This window comes from Podarcis liolepis (genome assembly GCF_965112155.1).
Source record: "Podarcis liolepis genome assembly, chromosome: 8".
Lineage (NCBI taxonomy): Eukaryota > Metazoa > Chordata > Lepidosauria > Squamata > Lacertidae > Podarcis > Podarcis liolepis.
This window is the reverse complement of record NC_139560.1, coordinates 49792612-49805168: the sequence shown is the minus strand read 5'-3', so window position 1 is coordinate 49805168 and position 12557 is coordinate 49792612. Positions and strand designations below refer to the sequence as shown.

At 38.0% G+C, this 12557-nt stretch overlaps 1 protein-coding gene across 5 annotated transcripts in view; it reads right to left on the bottom strand.

Moving 5' to 3' along the window:
* GNAL (G protein subunit alpha L) overlaps positions 1–12557 on the bottom strand; it is a 176258-nt gene that overhangs the window by 75554 nt on the left and 88147 nt on the right. For 3 of the 5 annotated variants that reach the window (XM_083518706.1, XM_083518709.1, XM_083518705.1), the window contains 3 exons: positions 11198–11270; positions 10324–10378; positions 10050–10169 (listed from right to left, as the gene is read on the bottom strand). In XM_083518706.1, coding sequence (XP_083374832.1) covers positions 10050–10169; positions 10324–10378; positions 11198–11270 — 248 coding nt within the window. Of the gene's footprint in view, positions 1–10049; positions 10170–10323; positions 10379–11197; positions 11271–11384; positions 11487–11557; positions 12047–12557 lie in introns of those variants that run through there. The other 2 variants (XM_083518707.1, XM_083518708.1) reach the window with 2 other exon arrangements.

The window sequence follows — 12557 nt, the reverse complement described above, 5'->3', positions numbered from 1 at the left end:
CTAAGCATTTTAACATTTTACCAAGACAACCAATTGTCTGAGAAACACTGCACACTTACGTTTATAATACGGGGGGTGGGGGGTTGATTTTTTTTTATTATGCTGTCTCTCCTAGTGATGTGAACTACTACTAATACAATACAGTGGTACCTCTGGTTGCGAACGGGATCCGTTACGGAGGCCTGTTCGCAACATAAAAAGAGCGCAACCCGCAGCGGTGCATCTGCGCACGCACGGGTTGCGATTCGCCGCTTCTGCGCATGCATGTGACATCATTTTGCACTTCTGCGCATGCCTGAGCAGCAAAACCCGGAAGTAACCCTTTCTGGTACTTCCGGGTCGCCGCAGGACGTATCCTGAAAGAACGTAACATGAAGCGGACATAACATGAGGTATGACTGTATGTTTCTTTTTTACAAAGTTCTTTTATGGACTTTTTGTGCAAATACATAAAATATAATGGTTTCATGTTAAAGAAAATAGAATATGTTTGGATTCACCCTCAAACAAAAGAATTATTAACATTCATTTTAAAAATAAAGAAAATAAACCTTAGATTAATTTGGCTGATATATATTGACTGTGATTGGATGATCATATCTTAGCTTAATAAGCCAATATAAGAACCAGTATTTGTGGAGTGTTCATAGCACCTTTGCTTCTTGCTTCACGAGAGCTGGCAAACAAACCAGGAAGTCTTCCACCAAACTACTGTTTCGTGTTTTGTCCAAAACGGAAAACTATGGCTGATAGCTTTGGAACAAGCCAGGATATAGTTTGAGTATGGCTTAATACCCTGACTTTCAAAACAGAAAAATACAGTTAATGGAATCCTTCCTGGTTTTCTTGCCAGCTCGTATGAAGGATGGAGCAAAGGGGAGGTATGTGTGGTTTATTAAGCTATGATCATACAAAGTACTCTGTTGGGTTTCTCCTTCTGGAGCAAATTACAGTATCCTAGACAGTGGTGGAGCTTCATGCTCCAGCACTGGGGGGTGGAGAACAGGTGGGGGCAGGGCTGGCACGCATCCCAGGGGTGTGGCACACCGCCCGCAGGGGCATGGTGCTCAGCGCGGGCGGGAGGGGGGGGGAAACAGTCACAATGGCACCCTACCAAGATTGCACTGTCGGGGGCGGTGCGCTCCCCACACACTCCTCTTCCTCCGCCAGTGATCCTAGATTTAGCAAGCAAACATAACTTGCCAGCAGTTACAACTATTCTGAAGAACAAAGAACAGGAAAGGACACCCAGAAATCTAACTTAAGTCTCAGGCTTTGATCTTTTATGCTGTTCCACTAAAATGAACCCAGTAAAGTTATAGAATTCAACCAGTGGAAGTATTTAGGTGAACTCAACTTGTTAATAAATTATTGTTGTAACATTAGTTGCACTTTCTCAAATATTCACTCGTCTAGTTTCTACCTTTGCTTTCCTAAGGTTCATCTTTGGGCAAAATTTGGCCAACATCTGAATCTACATGCTGCTCTCTGCAAATAGCTGCTCTTTTTGATAATCTGCTTCAATTATACCTTTTGACATTTCATACTGAGATGATTTTTCCTTTAAAAACATAATCATTAAGGGGGAAAGCTATATATTTTTACAGTCATTCAGTACAGGCTGAAATTCTATACACAGTTAACTAGGAGACAGCTTCATTGAGACTTGCATCTGAGTAGGCATGTAGAGTGGCAGTCTCACAAAACATAGTGGGCTCAGGCATGTATGAACAGGACTGAAATTGAGGTTATTCTTCTAAGTAGTTTTTTGAAATGTGTAGGATAGCACAGAAAAATCAATGCAGTTCTGCACATCTGTCACTTGATCGGATATTAATTAATTATTAATTAATTGGCACATTTCCACAAATTCAACACCATCACCATTCACATGTATGTTTTGGATCTGGCACATATCACAAAACAAATATTATATGCTGAAAGATAGCTCAGTCAGTAGAGCATGAGACTCTTAATCTAATGGTTTTGGGTTCAAAAGGGGGTTGGACTAGATGACACTTATGGTCCCTACCAACTCTGCAATTCTATGGTTCTATGTCTTCTATCCCTGTTAAGAAATCGTATAAGGAAAAGAAAACATGGAAAACAATCCTTAATGGTCCATTTAAGACCAAGGAGGAAAACCACATTTGCTTTATTATCTTTTTTAAAAAAGCAGTTTCCTAAGTCTTTAAAGCTATTTTTATGAGTCAGATCTGTTATTGCAGCAACATTTGTAATGTTTTCAAGCAAAGAGTTTATTCACTAAGTTTGAATCCTCAGTTAAGGATAATGGTTTAAGAATATGGCAGATCAAATTAATCCCAAATTATCTCTGTACAACCTTCATTGTTTTTCTTCAAACATTCTTTGAGATTTTAATTTAAAATTTAACAACTTTTTGCCTCCCCAATATACATAAATCATATGAACAAAAACATATAAATGGTCTTAATTACAGTCATGCCTTGGATACTGAACGCCCTGGAACTCGGACGTTTTGGCTCCCGAACGCTGCAAACCTGGAAGTGATTGTTCCGGTTTGTGAATGTGCTTTTGGAACCCAAAGGTCCGCCGCAATTTGGTTTTTGAACGTTTTGGAAATCGAATGGACTTCCGGAACGGATTTCATTCGACTTCCAAGGTACGACAGTATAGAAATATTGAATAATGTGATAAATTTGTTGTTGATTTTGAAATATCATCTAACATAGTAATCCTGTCCCCTGAATTCACTGACTGGAGGAGGTTAGGATTGGGTGGAGGCTCCTATTTGCCCCCGAAAAAGTGCTCTGTTGGTAGGGAGGTCATGTCTTTTGGAAGCCTCTGCTTGATCCATTTTGGGAGGAGGCTCTAGGATTGAACCTCTTTTATACAATAAGGATTAATATTAGTTTATAATTGATATTTGCATAGCTTGAAGTATGTGACACACAAATAATACCACCTGAAAGCTGTCCTAGGATATCAAAAAACAAATGGCACTAAATGTACAAGAATTTAAAAATTATGTTAATGTTCAGTAATGAAATATCCATTATAAGACAACACTTTCTTTCTGGCTGGTATGCAAATACAAAAATAGAACATTATCTTAAAAATGTGAAACATTTTATGGCTCCAATCCCTAGGCAGTGTAATGCTTGCATCTCTCTTTACCTGCTCCTGCCACTGAGAGACAGTGTGAAAGGCATGCAGGTTGCTATCTCAGCAACACATAGGGACAAAGTTGCGGAGTGGCTAGCAGCACACTGTGTGGGCCACTGAAGTCAAGATTTCCACCTACTTTGGGGCAGTGTTAGAAACTAGAATAGAAAAGCTAGGAGCCAAATGGCTCCTGGAACCTGGGTTGTGGGCGCCAAAACAGAATGGCTAGTTGCCACATGGAAGGGGGTGGTCAGCAACACTATTTATTATTTTGATAAACATGAACTAATACGCAAATCACATAAGTGACACATTGGTAACATCACATTTTAAACAGAAATTGTTAATACATTTGTTAATTGTTAAGAAATTGTTAATAATGTGGTGTTTACAATAAAAATATTGGTAATTAGTACTATACTTCAGTTTTCGAAACACCCTACTCTTTATTGTTAAATTCCTTAACATATTGCTTATCGTTAACATATACTTTGAGACTTCAAGGTACATACATTTCAATAATCCTTGAGTGTCAGCCAGGTGCAAAAAATGGCACCCAGACCTTTTGAGGTGCTTGCAAATAGAGAATCTCTAGGCATGAAATGTGCCTGGTTCCCTGCTAGTTTCGAACCCTGCACTGGGGGCAGCAATTACTCACTAGCTATGTATTGAGTGTCTGTCTATATGGTATACAGTTAGTAGCGCATACAACATGCTATTTCATTGACTGAATCAGGTCTATGGAATGCCCTCACTATTGAAATTCAAGAGGCCTCAACCTATTGGCATTTGGATGGCTCTTGATGATGAACCTGTTTATTTAAGTATCTTCCTGATGCCTTGAACTGGGTTTGGGTTTTACTACTGTATTTATGTTATTATTATTATTATTATTATTATTATTATTATTATTATTATTATTTATTAAATTTGTAAAAACCCCTTCATCTGAAGATCACAGGGCAGTTCACAACATAAAAATACAAATGAGAACACAAGATACCTAATAAAAACAAGAACAAGAACAAACCAATAATCCCGTCCTCCCACAAACACATTCAAAAGGACATGGAATGTTAATCAGCCAAAGGACTGGTTAAAAAGAAATGTTTCCGCCTGGCACCTAAAGATATGTAATGAAGGCGACAGGCGAGTCTCCCAAGGGAGAGCATTCCACAAGCCGGGAGCCATGGCATAAAAGGCCCGTTTTTGTGTTGCCAGCCTCCAGGCCTCTCATGGAGGAAGAACACAATGAAGGGCTCAGATGGTGATTGAAAGGTCTGGGTCGGTTCATATGGAGATGTGGTTCTTGAGGTATTGAGGTCCTGGGCCATTTAAGGCTTTATAGGTAGAAACCAGTGCTTTAAATTAGTCCCAGAAACTAACTGGCAACTGGGCAAGGATTGGTGTAATATGCTCAAACTGTCTTGCCCCAGTGAGCAACCTGGCTGCTGAATTCTGCACCAACTGAAATTTCCAAACTATCTTCAGAGGCAGCCCTACGTACAACGTGGTGCAGTAATCTAACCTAGAGATTACCAGACTGAATTAGTTAGGCTATCTCTGTCCAGTATGGTGGAAGGCACACCATAGCACAGTCGCCACTTGAGCCTCAAGCAATAACAATGGATGCAGAAGTACCCCCAAGCTACATACCCACTCCTTCAGAGGGAGTATAACCCAATCAAGAGCAGGCAACCTCCCATCCATCTGGTCTAGGGAACCGCCCACTAGCAGTGCCTCAAACTCATCTGGATTGTGCTTCAGTTTGTTGCGCTATTACTAAGGCAAGACAAGGGTTCAGCACATCCACTGCCACACCTGCAGATGTAAAGGAGCTGTGTGTCATCAGCATAATGTCAGCATATTGCTAACAACAGATGAACTACAGATGACCCTAGTCAGCAGTTTCATGTGGATGTTAAAAAGCACAGGGGATAAAATTGCTACTGATATTTTTGATAAATATGAGTTTTGTAAACTCAGGCATTATGTACTATGTATGTAAATAAATGATACTCCTATCATGAAGGGCAATGGCTGGCTGTTGGTGCTGGGCCTGTTTTATAAAAACAAAAAGTGAAAAAATAAGATGATATTCACAGTGAATGTTACGTTTACTCATTAGCATTAAAAGGGACAACATGGAGGCATAATTTTAAACTTTTCTGAAAAATCACAGGGAGGGTACTACTCACAAAAGCAGTAAATCACTCTGTATGTTCCAAAGAAAGTTAAAAGATGTTAACAAACCAATCCTAGGAATAGTTGCACCCCCCTTGAGACTATTTCTGAACAGAACTTTAAGAATGCTTAACTGGTTCTAAAATTTACCTATTAACATTTATATTTTATATGCAGATTAGGAATTCAGGCCACCATTCTATATGCAGTTACCTGGGAGTATACCTCATTAAACACAGTGGAACTTACTTGAGTAAACATGCACAGTACTGTAATGCATGTTACCAAGAACATCTCTTAAATGTCGTTCAACTTTCCAAACACTTGCTGTACACATCCCTACAGACTGAAAATAATTATTTTATGCATGCGCAAACAAATAGTTTTTCTTCTTCTAGACATATACCCTCAATATCTAAAGATAATTATGTACCAACTATGTTTGCAAACAGTGTCAAAATATTTTAAGCTTAATCGTCTTTAACAAGTTGAAACTTACATAACAGACATAATACTAGTTCACAGCTAGTAGCATAATATGCCCTTAATATATTCACTCTGCCACACAAAGGGCAAAACAACCATCGATACAGAATTAAAAATGGCACAGGTCAATTTCTGTTAGCCTAAAAAAATGTCAATCACCACTCTATCCCAAAGGTCCAGATAAACAGTAGAGCTTCTTCTTCCACTCTAAACCTTCCTGCTGTATCTAAATGCGCTAATCTAATTAACATTTATTTCTTAACTTGTCCATAATACACTACAAAATCTATGCAAAATCCATCCCCAAGCAATGACATAAAATGCTACAACTGCATTTTTTCAAATGTTGTTAATAAACCTGTTATTTCTTTTAATATCACCACACATCTTTATAAAAAATAATAGAAGAAACTCTAGAATAGGAAACACTCTCCTAGAAAATGCATACCTCAAACTAAGTACCGTATTTTTTGCACCATAACACTCACTTTTTTCCTCCTAGAAAGTAAGGGGAAATGTCTGTGCGTGTTATGGAGGGAATGCCTACGGGTTGCATGCCTACGGACTTTCCTCCTCTAAAAACTACGTGCGTGTTATGGTCAGGTGCGTGTTATAGAGCGAAAAATACGGTACAACTTAAAGAACTAAAAAATCAGATAAATCGTTAGCTATACATTAAGAAAAGTTCACAAACACTAGCCACAAAAATTATAACTCTGTTATAGAGCCAGAACTAATATAATAGAATTTGTTTAGCTTAAAACAGAAATGTAATTGTTATGAAAACTATTATATTGTAATATAATTGTTTTCATAACAACAATAAATGTTGGACATAGTTTAGTGGGATGTCTGCTTTAAATTATGATCCCTATATGTAACTGAATCTGTAGCATATTTACTTATAATTAAATCTCACTCATTTCAGTGCTGCATGCTTACCAGAGAGTAAGCCACACTAAACTCAATGAGAACTAATCATTTATTAGTATGGGTATGGAGGTTACTGATGGACTCACGTGCCCAGATTTGATCCTCCCCACATCCCAAGTATATGTATGCAGGCAGGCAGGTAGCACAATAATTCCTCATTGAATGCCCATTCATAGAAGCTCAGCTTTGCTCCCTCCCTGACTATTTTTTTAAAAAAGGTCTTAAAAGACCTGGACGTTTCAGTCTGCTTTTAACTATTTTCTATACTTTCTATTTTATGGTTATAGTTTTCACTGTTAATTGTATTTTTATTTTGATATGGATTATTTACCGCTGTTTCAGTTATAAGCATTCTGCTGTTTCATGTTTCTGTTTTGTAAACTGCACTGAGAATTGCTTCATACATATGGGAGGAGGGGGAGAAACCACATATCTGTTGCAGTGTGAGAGGATGCTGCCTAATATATGGATCAAAGCTGAGTAAAGCTTCGCCGCCTGTTACAATGTAGGCTAGCTAGAGTCTTAAATATGGTTTTTCTTTTTCAGAGAGAGAGAGAAATACTTTATCAAGTTTAAATCACTGCAGAGTACACTTCAAGTCAAGAACACACAAGAGTTATTTTCAGTTGAAAGAAATTTTGGGAAACAAATGCAATTATTTGCTGAGGCATTTCCTCATTTTGGACAGCCATATCCCATTTACCAACTATTACTAAATACAAATTATAGGAATTTAATAAACGATAGATGCCTGACATTTCACTTTATGTATTTTTAATTTTATTTTTAAAACAAAGCAATTTGGTGTCACAAAAAAACGCAATTTTCATCCAACTTTGGAGTCCCTCCATAGAAATCAAGTGCCATTTGTTATTTGGTAGCCAAGAACCTACTTTAGGGGATCCAAGTGCACACTGGGATTCTTCCGCCTCCCTTTGAAAAGCAGTCTTGCCATTGGTTTCAAATTGCTTTTGACACATCTATAATTTTCAGAAATTCTTTGCCATGTAGCATGAGGGAACTCTTGTTTGAGAAAATTCAAACCATTTTGGTGCCGTTTTGGAACTACTTACAAGAGTGTAGGTGGTATTCAACTAAGTTTTACTCAGAGCAGACCCATTAAATGTGACTAAGTTAGGCCCATTAATTTCAGTACGTCTCCTCAGAGTAAAATTTAGTTGAATACTACTCTATGGGTGGAATTCAACATCACACTATTAGAATTGTTCTGCCACTGCAACCCTGTGCTCTTAGATCCTGAATACTGAACATCTCACACAGTGCTCAAGACAGACAAGAAATTCAAACATTTTTAAAACCATGTAACTTTAAAAAATCACTAGTTCTATAGAGATAAACCACTTTGTTTCTGTAAAAATGTGCAGAGTTGCAAAGAAGAGAAGATGGCCTTAATGATACCCAAATATGCATAATATCACAGAACAGCAGCTAAACCACTGACTTGTTTTTCCCCCTAAGCTTGATTTCATCTATAATCTGTATCCTTTACACATTTATTTCATGTGAATACACCCAAGCAAACATATCATAAATAATTTCATTTCCAGGTATTTGATACATCTTGTGCCTTTGCTCTTTTTCAAAGGAAGCCAAAAGCGCCAAAAACAAAACTCTAAGATCAACCCTGATTTCCAAGCTTGGCATGCTTCCAGAAAGGATCCAGCACCCAACTTGATTTAAAAACAGATCATTGAAAATATTTTTATACTGGAGAAAGGATGACCTTTATGTTTCATGAATGCAGAAGAGAGCTGCATTCTTTACTTGTACAACATCCTGTCTTTTAGACCTAGATCAAGCTTGTCATCTTCTGATGTGGTAATTTTCTTTACAAGGAAACCACATACAAATACCTCACTGTACAAGAGTCATGTAAAATCTCTCTAGATTACCGGTAATTATAACGCATTACAAAGGGATGCAAAAGTTAAGGAAGCAGTAGCTTCACATTTACATCTTTGAAATAAAATTCAACATCATTTAATTTGGTTAAACATTTCAAGCTCATCTTTTTTTTATAATTTCTGTCAAATGAGAGCAAACAAACAAACAAACAAACAAACAAACAAACTGTATGTAGGTAATTTTCTAGATAACTGCATTTGAGACAAATTTATAACTACGACAAAGCCATTCTTCTCAAAATAAAAATCCCAAGTGTTCAAAATGGAAAATGAACCAGTCCAGAGTATCAGGCTCCCATCCTATAAACCCCTACCCATGGGTAAGTCCCACTGAACTCAGAGTTACTTCTGAGAAGGCATGCACAGGATCACAGTGTTAGAAACAAGCAATGAGGCAGCAGCTGCCTGTCCAAAGCCTCTCTCCTTAGAATAATCAGAAGATGCTCCATTGTAAGTAGATACAATGAACGGCAGGAAGACAACTTCATACTAGAAGCAAAACGAAACATTTCCCCCCTAAGCAATACAGCTACTTACATATAAAAAAAGAAATGCTAGATACTGTCAGTATTCACAAGCCATGAAGAACAAATGTTTGAATCTTAAGATAAGTTAGCTTAAGAAAAGTTCATATAGGAAAGTTTCTCAGCCTCTCTTTCCTCCTGCAGCTAACTGTTCCCCCAATAAAAGCCTCTCTGGACAGCCAGAAGGCTCTCCTGAATAATATGTGCAGAGAGCCACTGGGGGGGGGGGGGAAGAACTCACCCCAAATCAGGCCTGGCTACTAAAGTAGGCTAGCTTAAGCATGTTCACAGAAGGAAAGTTGACAGTGTTCAGTAGGGGCCCCTGAATTACTAGCAGCTTTCAGGAGACATAGGTGGCTGCAGTGGTGAGAGGGAGAGGAAATGTAAGCCTAAGCATTTTAACTATAAAAGAATGATTATCCAAATATGCCTTAACTGAACATTACTCAAACATGCCACCAGGAAAATACAACCACCAGCAAAATAATAAACAGATCCGTCTCAAATCTGCAAACATTACACTATTTATTCATATTGGTTTTATCTGGTCTCCTGCACTAAACAATACCACAAAGGTGCTGCAAAATTTGTTAATCCAGGAATCTGAAATCTACATAGTCCTTGACTGCTTTTCATTATATAACGCTTCCTCAAGAACAGAAAATGCAGCACTATGGGTAGTATTTTTTTCTATACATTTTATACTGTGCCAAACAAAATTATCCAATGATAAAATCAATAATAATAAATTTATCCCAAAGCATAAGCCTTCCAAATAGTAAACAAGTCATTCCATGCTTTTTAAACATTGCAAGGGGAAGGAAGAGGGCAGAGTACTTTTAAATCTTACCTGTGTGTAGTCAAAGTCAGAAAGGGGAGCTATACTCTTGATGTAGTCCGCTCGAAATTGGTTTTCTTGGTTGGCCAGTGGAACTGGAGGTATTAAAGTGCTCATTGCTGAAACTATGGTCTAGAATAAGCAAAGGAACAGGACATATTAACAGAGATAAATCACACACAGAATTACTAGGTGATTTAGACTTATCTGAACAACAGGGTTTCCTCTGCAATCACAATCCTAATCACTACGTATATACATTTAAGGAATAAAAATGTTTTCTTACCACAATTGCATCTTTTACATTTTTCCGAATATCCAGAATTTTCTGTTTCTTTTCTCTGTATGAAATCAAACACAAATCAATTTAGCCAAGTTGTTGTGAGTGTTCACCTGCTACTGAGATGCTGAAGTTCAAATTTTAATAGCTGTTTTTATCCCTAATATTTCATAGTGGAAAATGTAGTGTACAATTTTAATCAAAATAAATTATTTATATTACTGCCACATGACAAATAACAATGTATAAGCATTTTTTAAAAAGGGGTGGAGGGATTATTTTAAAAAAACTGCTTACTTTTACCATGAACTGACTCAAATTCTACATTTCTGAAAATGTCTAATCACAAAATATGGCATTCTCAGAAAAATCTGACATAAATAATACAGTCTGCAGACACTTTATAACAAAACACCATCATGTTAAACTGATTTCTTTTTTATTAACTTTAAAAATGAGGATAGTTCAAATATGTACTTGACACACACACACAAATCTATATCTATATCTACATCTACACACACACGACCTAATATATTGTTAATACTCAGGCAATATTTAGTTATTTGCTGTTGTAAGAAGTAGTCGCCATGTTGTTGCTACACAAGGGCCTATTAAACACTGCAGTAGCAACAGTGTAAAATACAGCAGAAGGACCAGGAGAGGAAAAATAAGGAATTCATGCCTCTCTTAATATATATGAACTGTAATATCCATGCTAATAGGGTAAGTTGATGGAGGTAAATTACCAACAAGCTACATACAAAGGATAAGAAAGATCTATTAACCAGTTTGGCTTAATGTGTTTCAAATGCATCTTGTTGGGGTTTGTGTGGGGTTTTTTTCTCTCCACCCCCCTCCAAATAAGAAGAATTCTTACTCTGAATTAAATCCATTTACATGCAAGATCCTCATCTGCTTGACAATAGTGCTTTTTCCTGACTCACCAGCCCCTGAAAAAGAAGGAAAATGTGTGATGTATACATTTAGGGGAGGGGAAAATGGGGAAAGACAGAATGGAAGCATCTCGTGTTTTCCTAAAACATTCAACTCTTCTCTATACATACCTAGGGCAATTTGTGCATTTCACGCACATAGAATTTATAAAGCAGGTCTGCATTCTTTCCATCTCATTTTCTCTTGCACATAAATAGTATAGTTTGCTTGCCTGCCATGGGAAACTGAACTGCACCACTGCACCCTCATCGCCCTCCCCCACCAAAAAGCCGTTCTTCCTTACCCAGCAGAAGCAAACGGTGTGTGGCTTTATAAGCCAGTCGCTCTTTCTGCAACTGCTTCTCTATTTTTTTGTTGGCTTCTCGCTGTGCTTTCTCATCAATACGCTGATCCTCCGTTTTGCTGTTGCCCAAACACCCCATTGCTATCGCTTAGGGTGGATGTCAGACTGAACAGGATTATAAATAAATAGTGCAAAGAAATAAATTTTAACGGATGATATTTATATCCCTGTGATTGTATCTCTCCTCTTTCTTCCCCACCAGTTGTTCAAATAAAATGGTTTCTGGTCGTTTCTGATCACAGTTGGTTTCTTTTTCCTCCCCCAAAGGGATGCAGAGAAGCTTCCGGGAGAGGTAAGTGTTTTTTAAAACAGAACAAAAATCTGTACAAAAAAAAAAAACCCTAACACACAGTGAAAAAGAAAAGGGCTCCTCCTGGAAACCTAATGCTGGCTTTCTCTCAGCGCCACACGCACGCGCGCGCGCGCACACACACTTACAATCCCTATATTTCTCTGTAAAGGTCTATTTTTGTCCTTGTAACTCAGCACTGCCCCTTTCTGTGAGACCAGGAAGTAGTCAAAGTACAAACGCTGCAGGAGTGGAGGGGGGAGGGGGAGAAGTGAGAGCTGGATTCTATGGAGCGTGCTAACTCTGGGGTTTTTTTAAATAATCCAAATCCTTAAACGGGGTATGAGGGAAGTGGGGGTGGGGGTGTGACAGAGTCCGGCGGAGCTACTAATTTTAAAAATCTGCTCTACATCACAAAATCGCCACTTCAAAAAATCTGACATGTGAATTCCATTTTGATCCATTGTCCCCGTGTGTTAATGCATATAGCACACGAACAAGTTGAGCCTAGGCTAAATTCATCACCAATTTTCCCTCCCTAATGTCACTAGGTGGTCCTTGTAGAAACATGAATTCTTATATACAAGATTGCTGTATGTTTTCAGTCTCCACCCCCCCCACCCCCATTCCTATAGATAAAGGGTGTTGGAA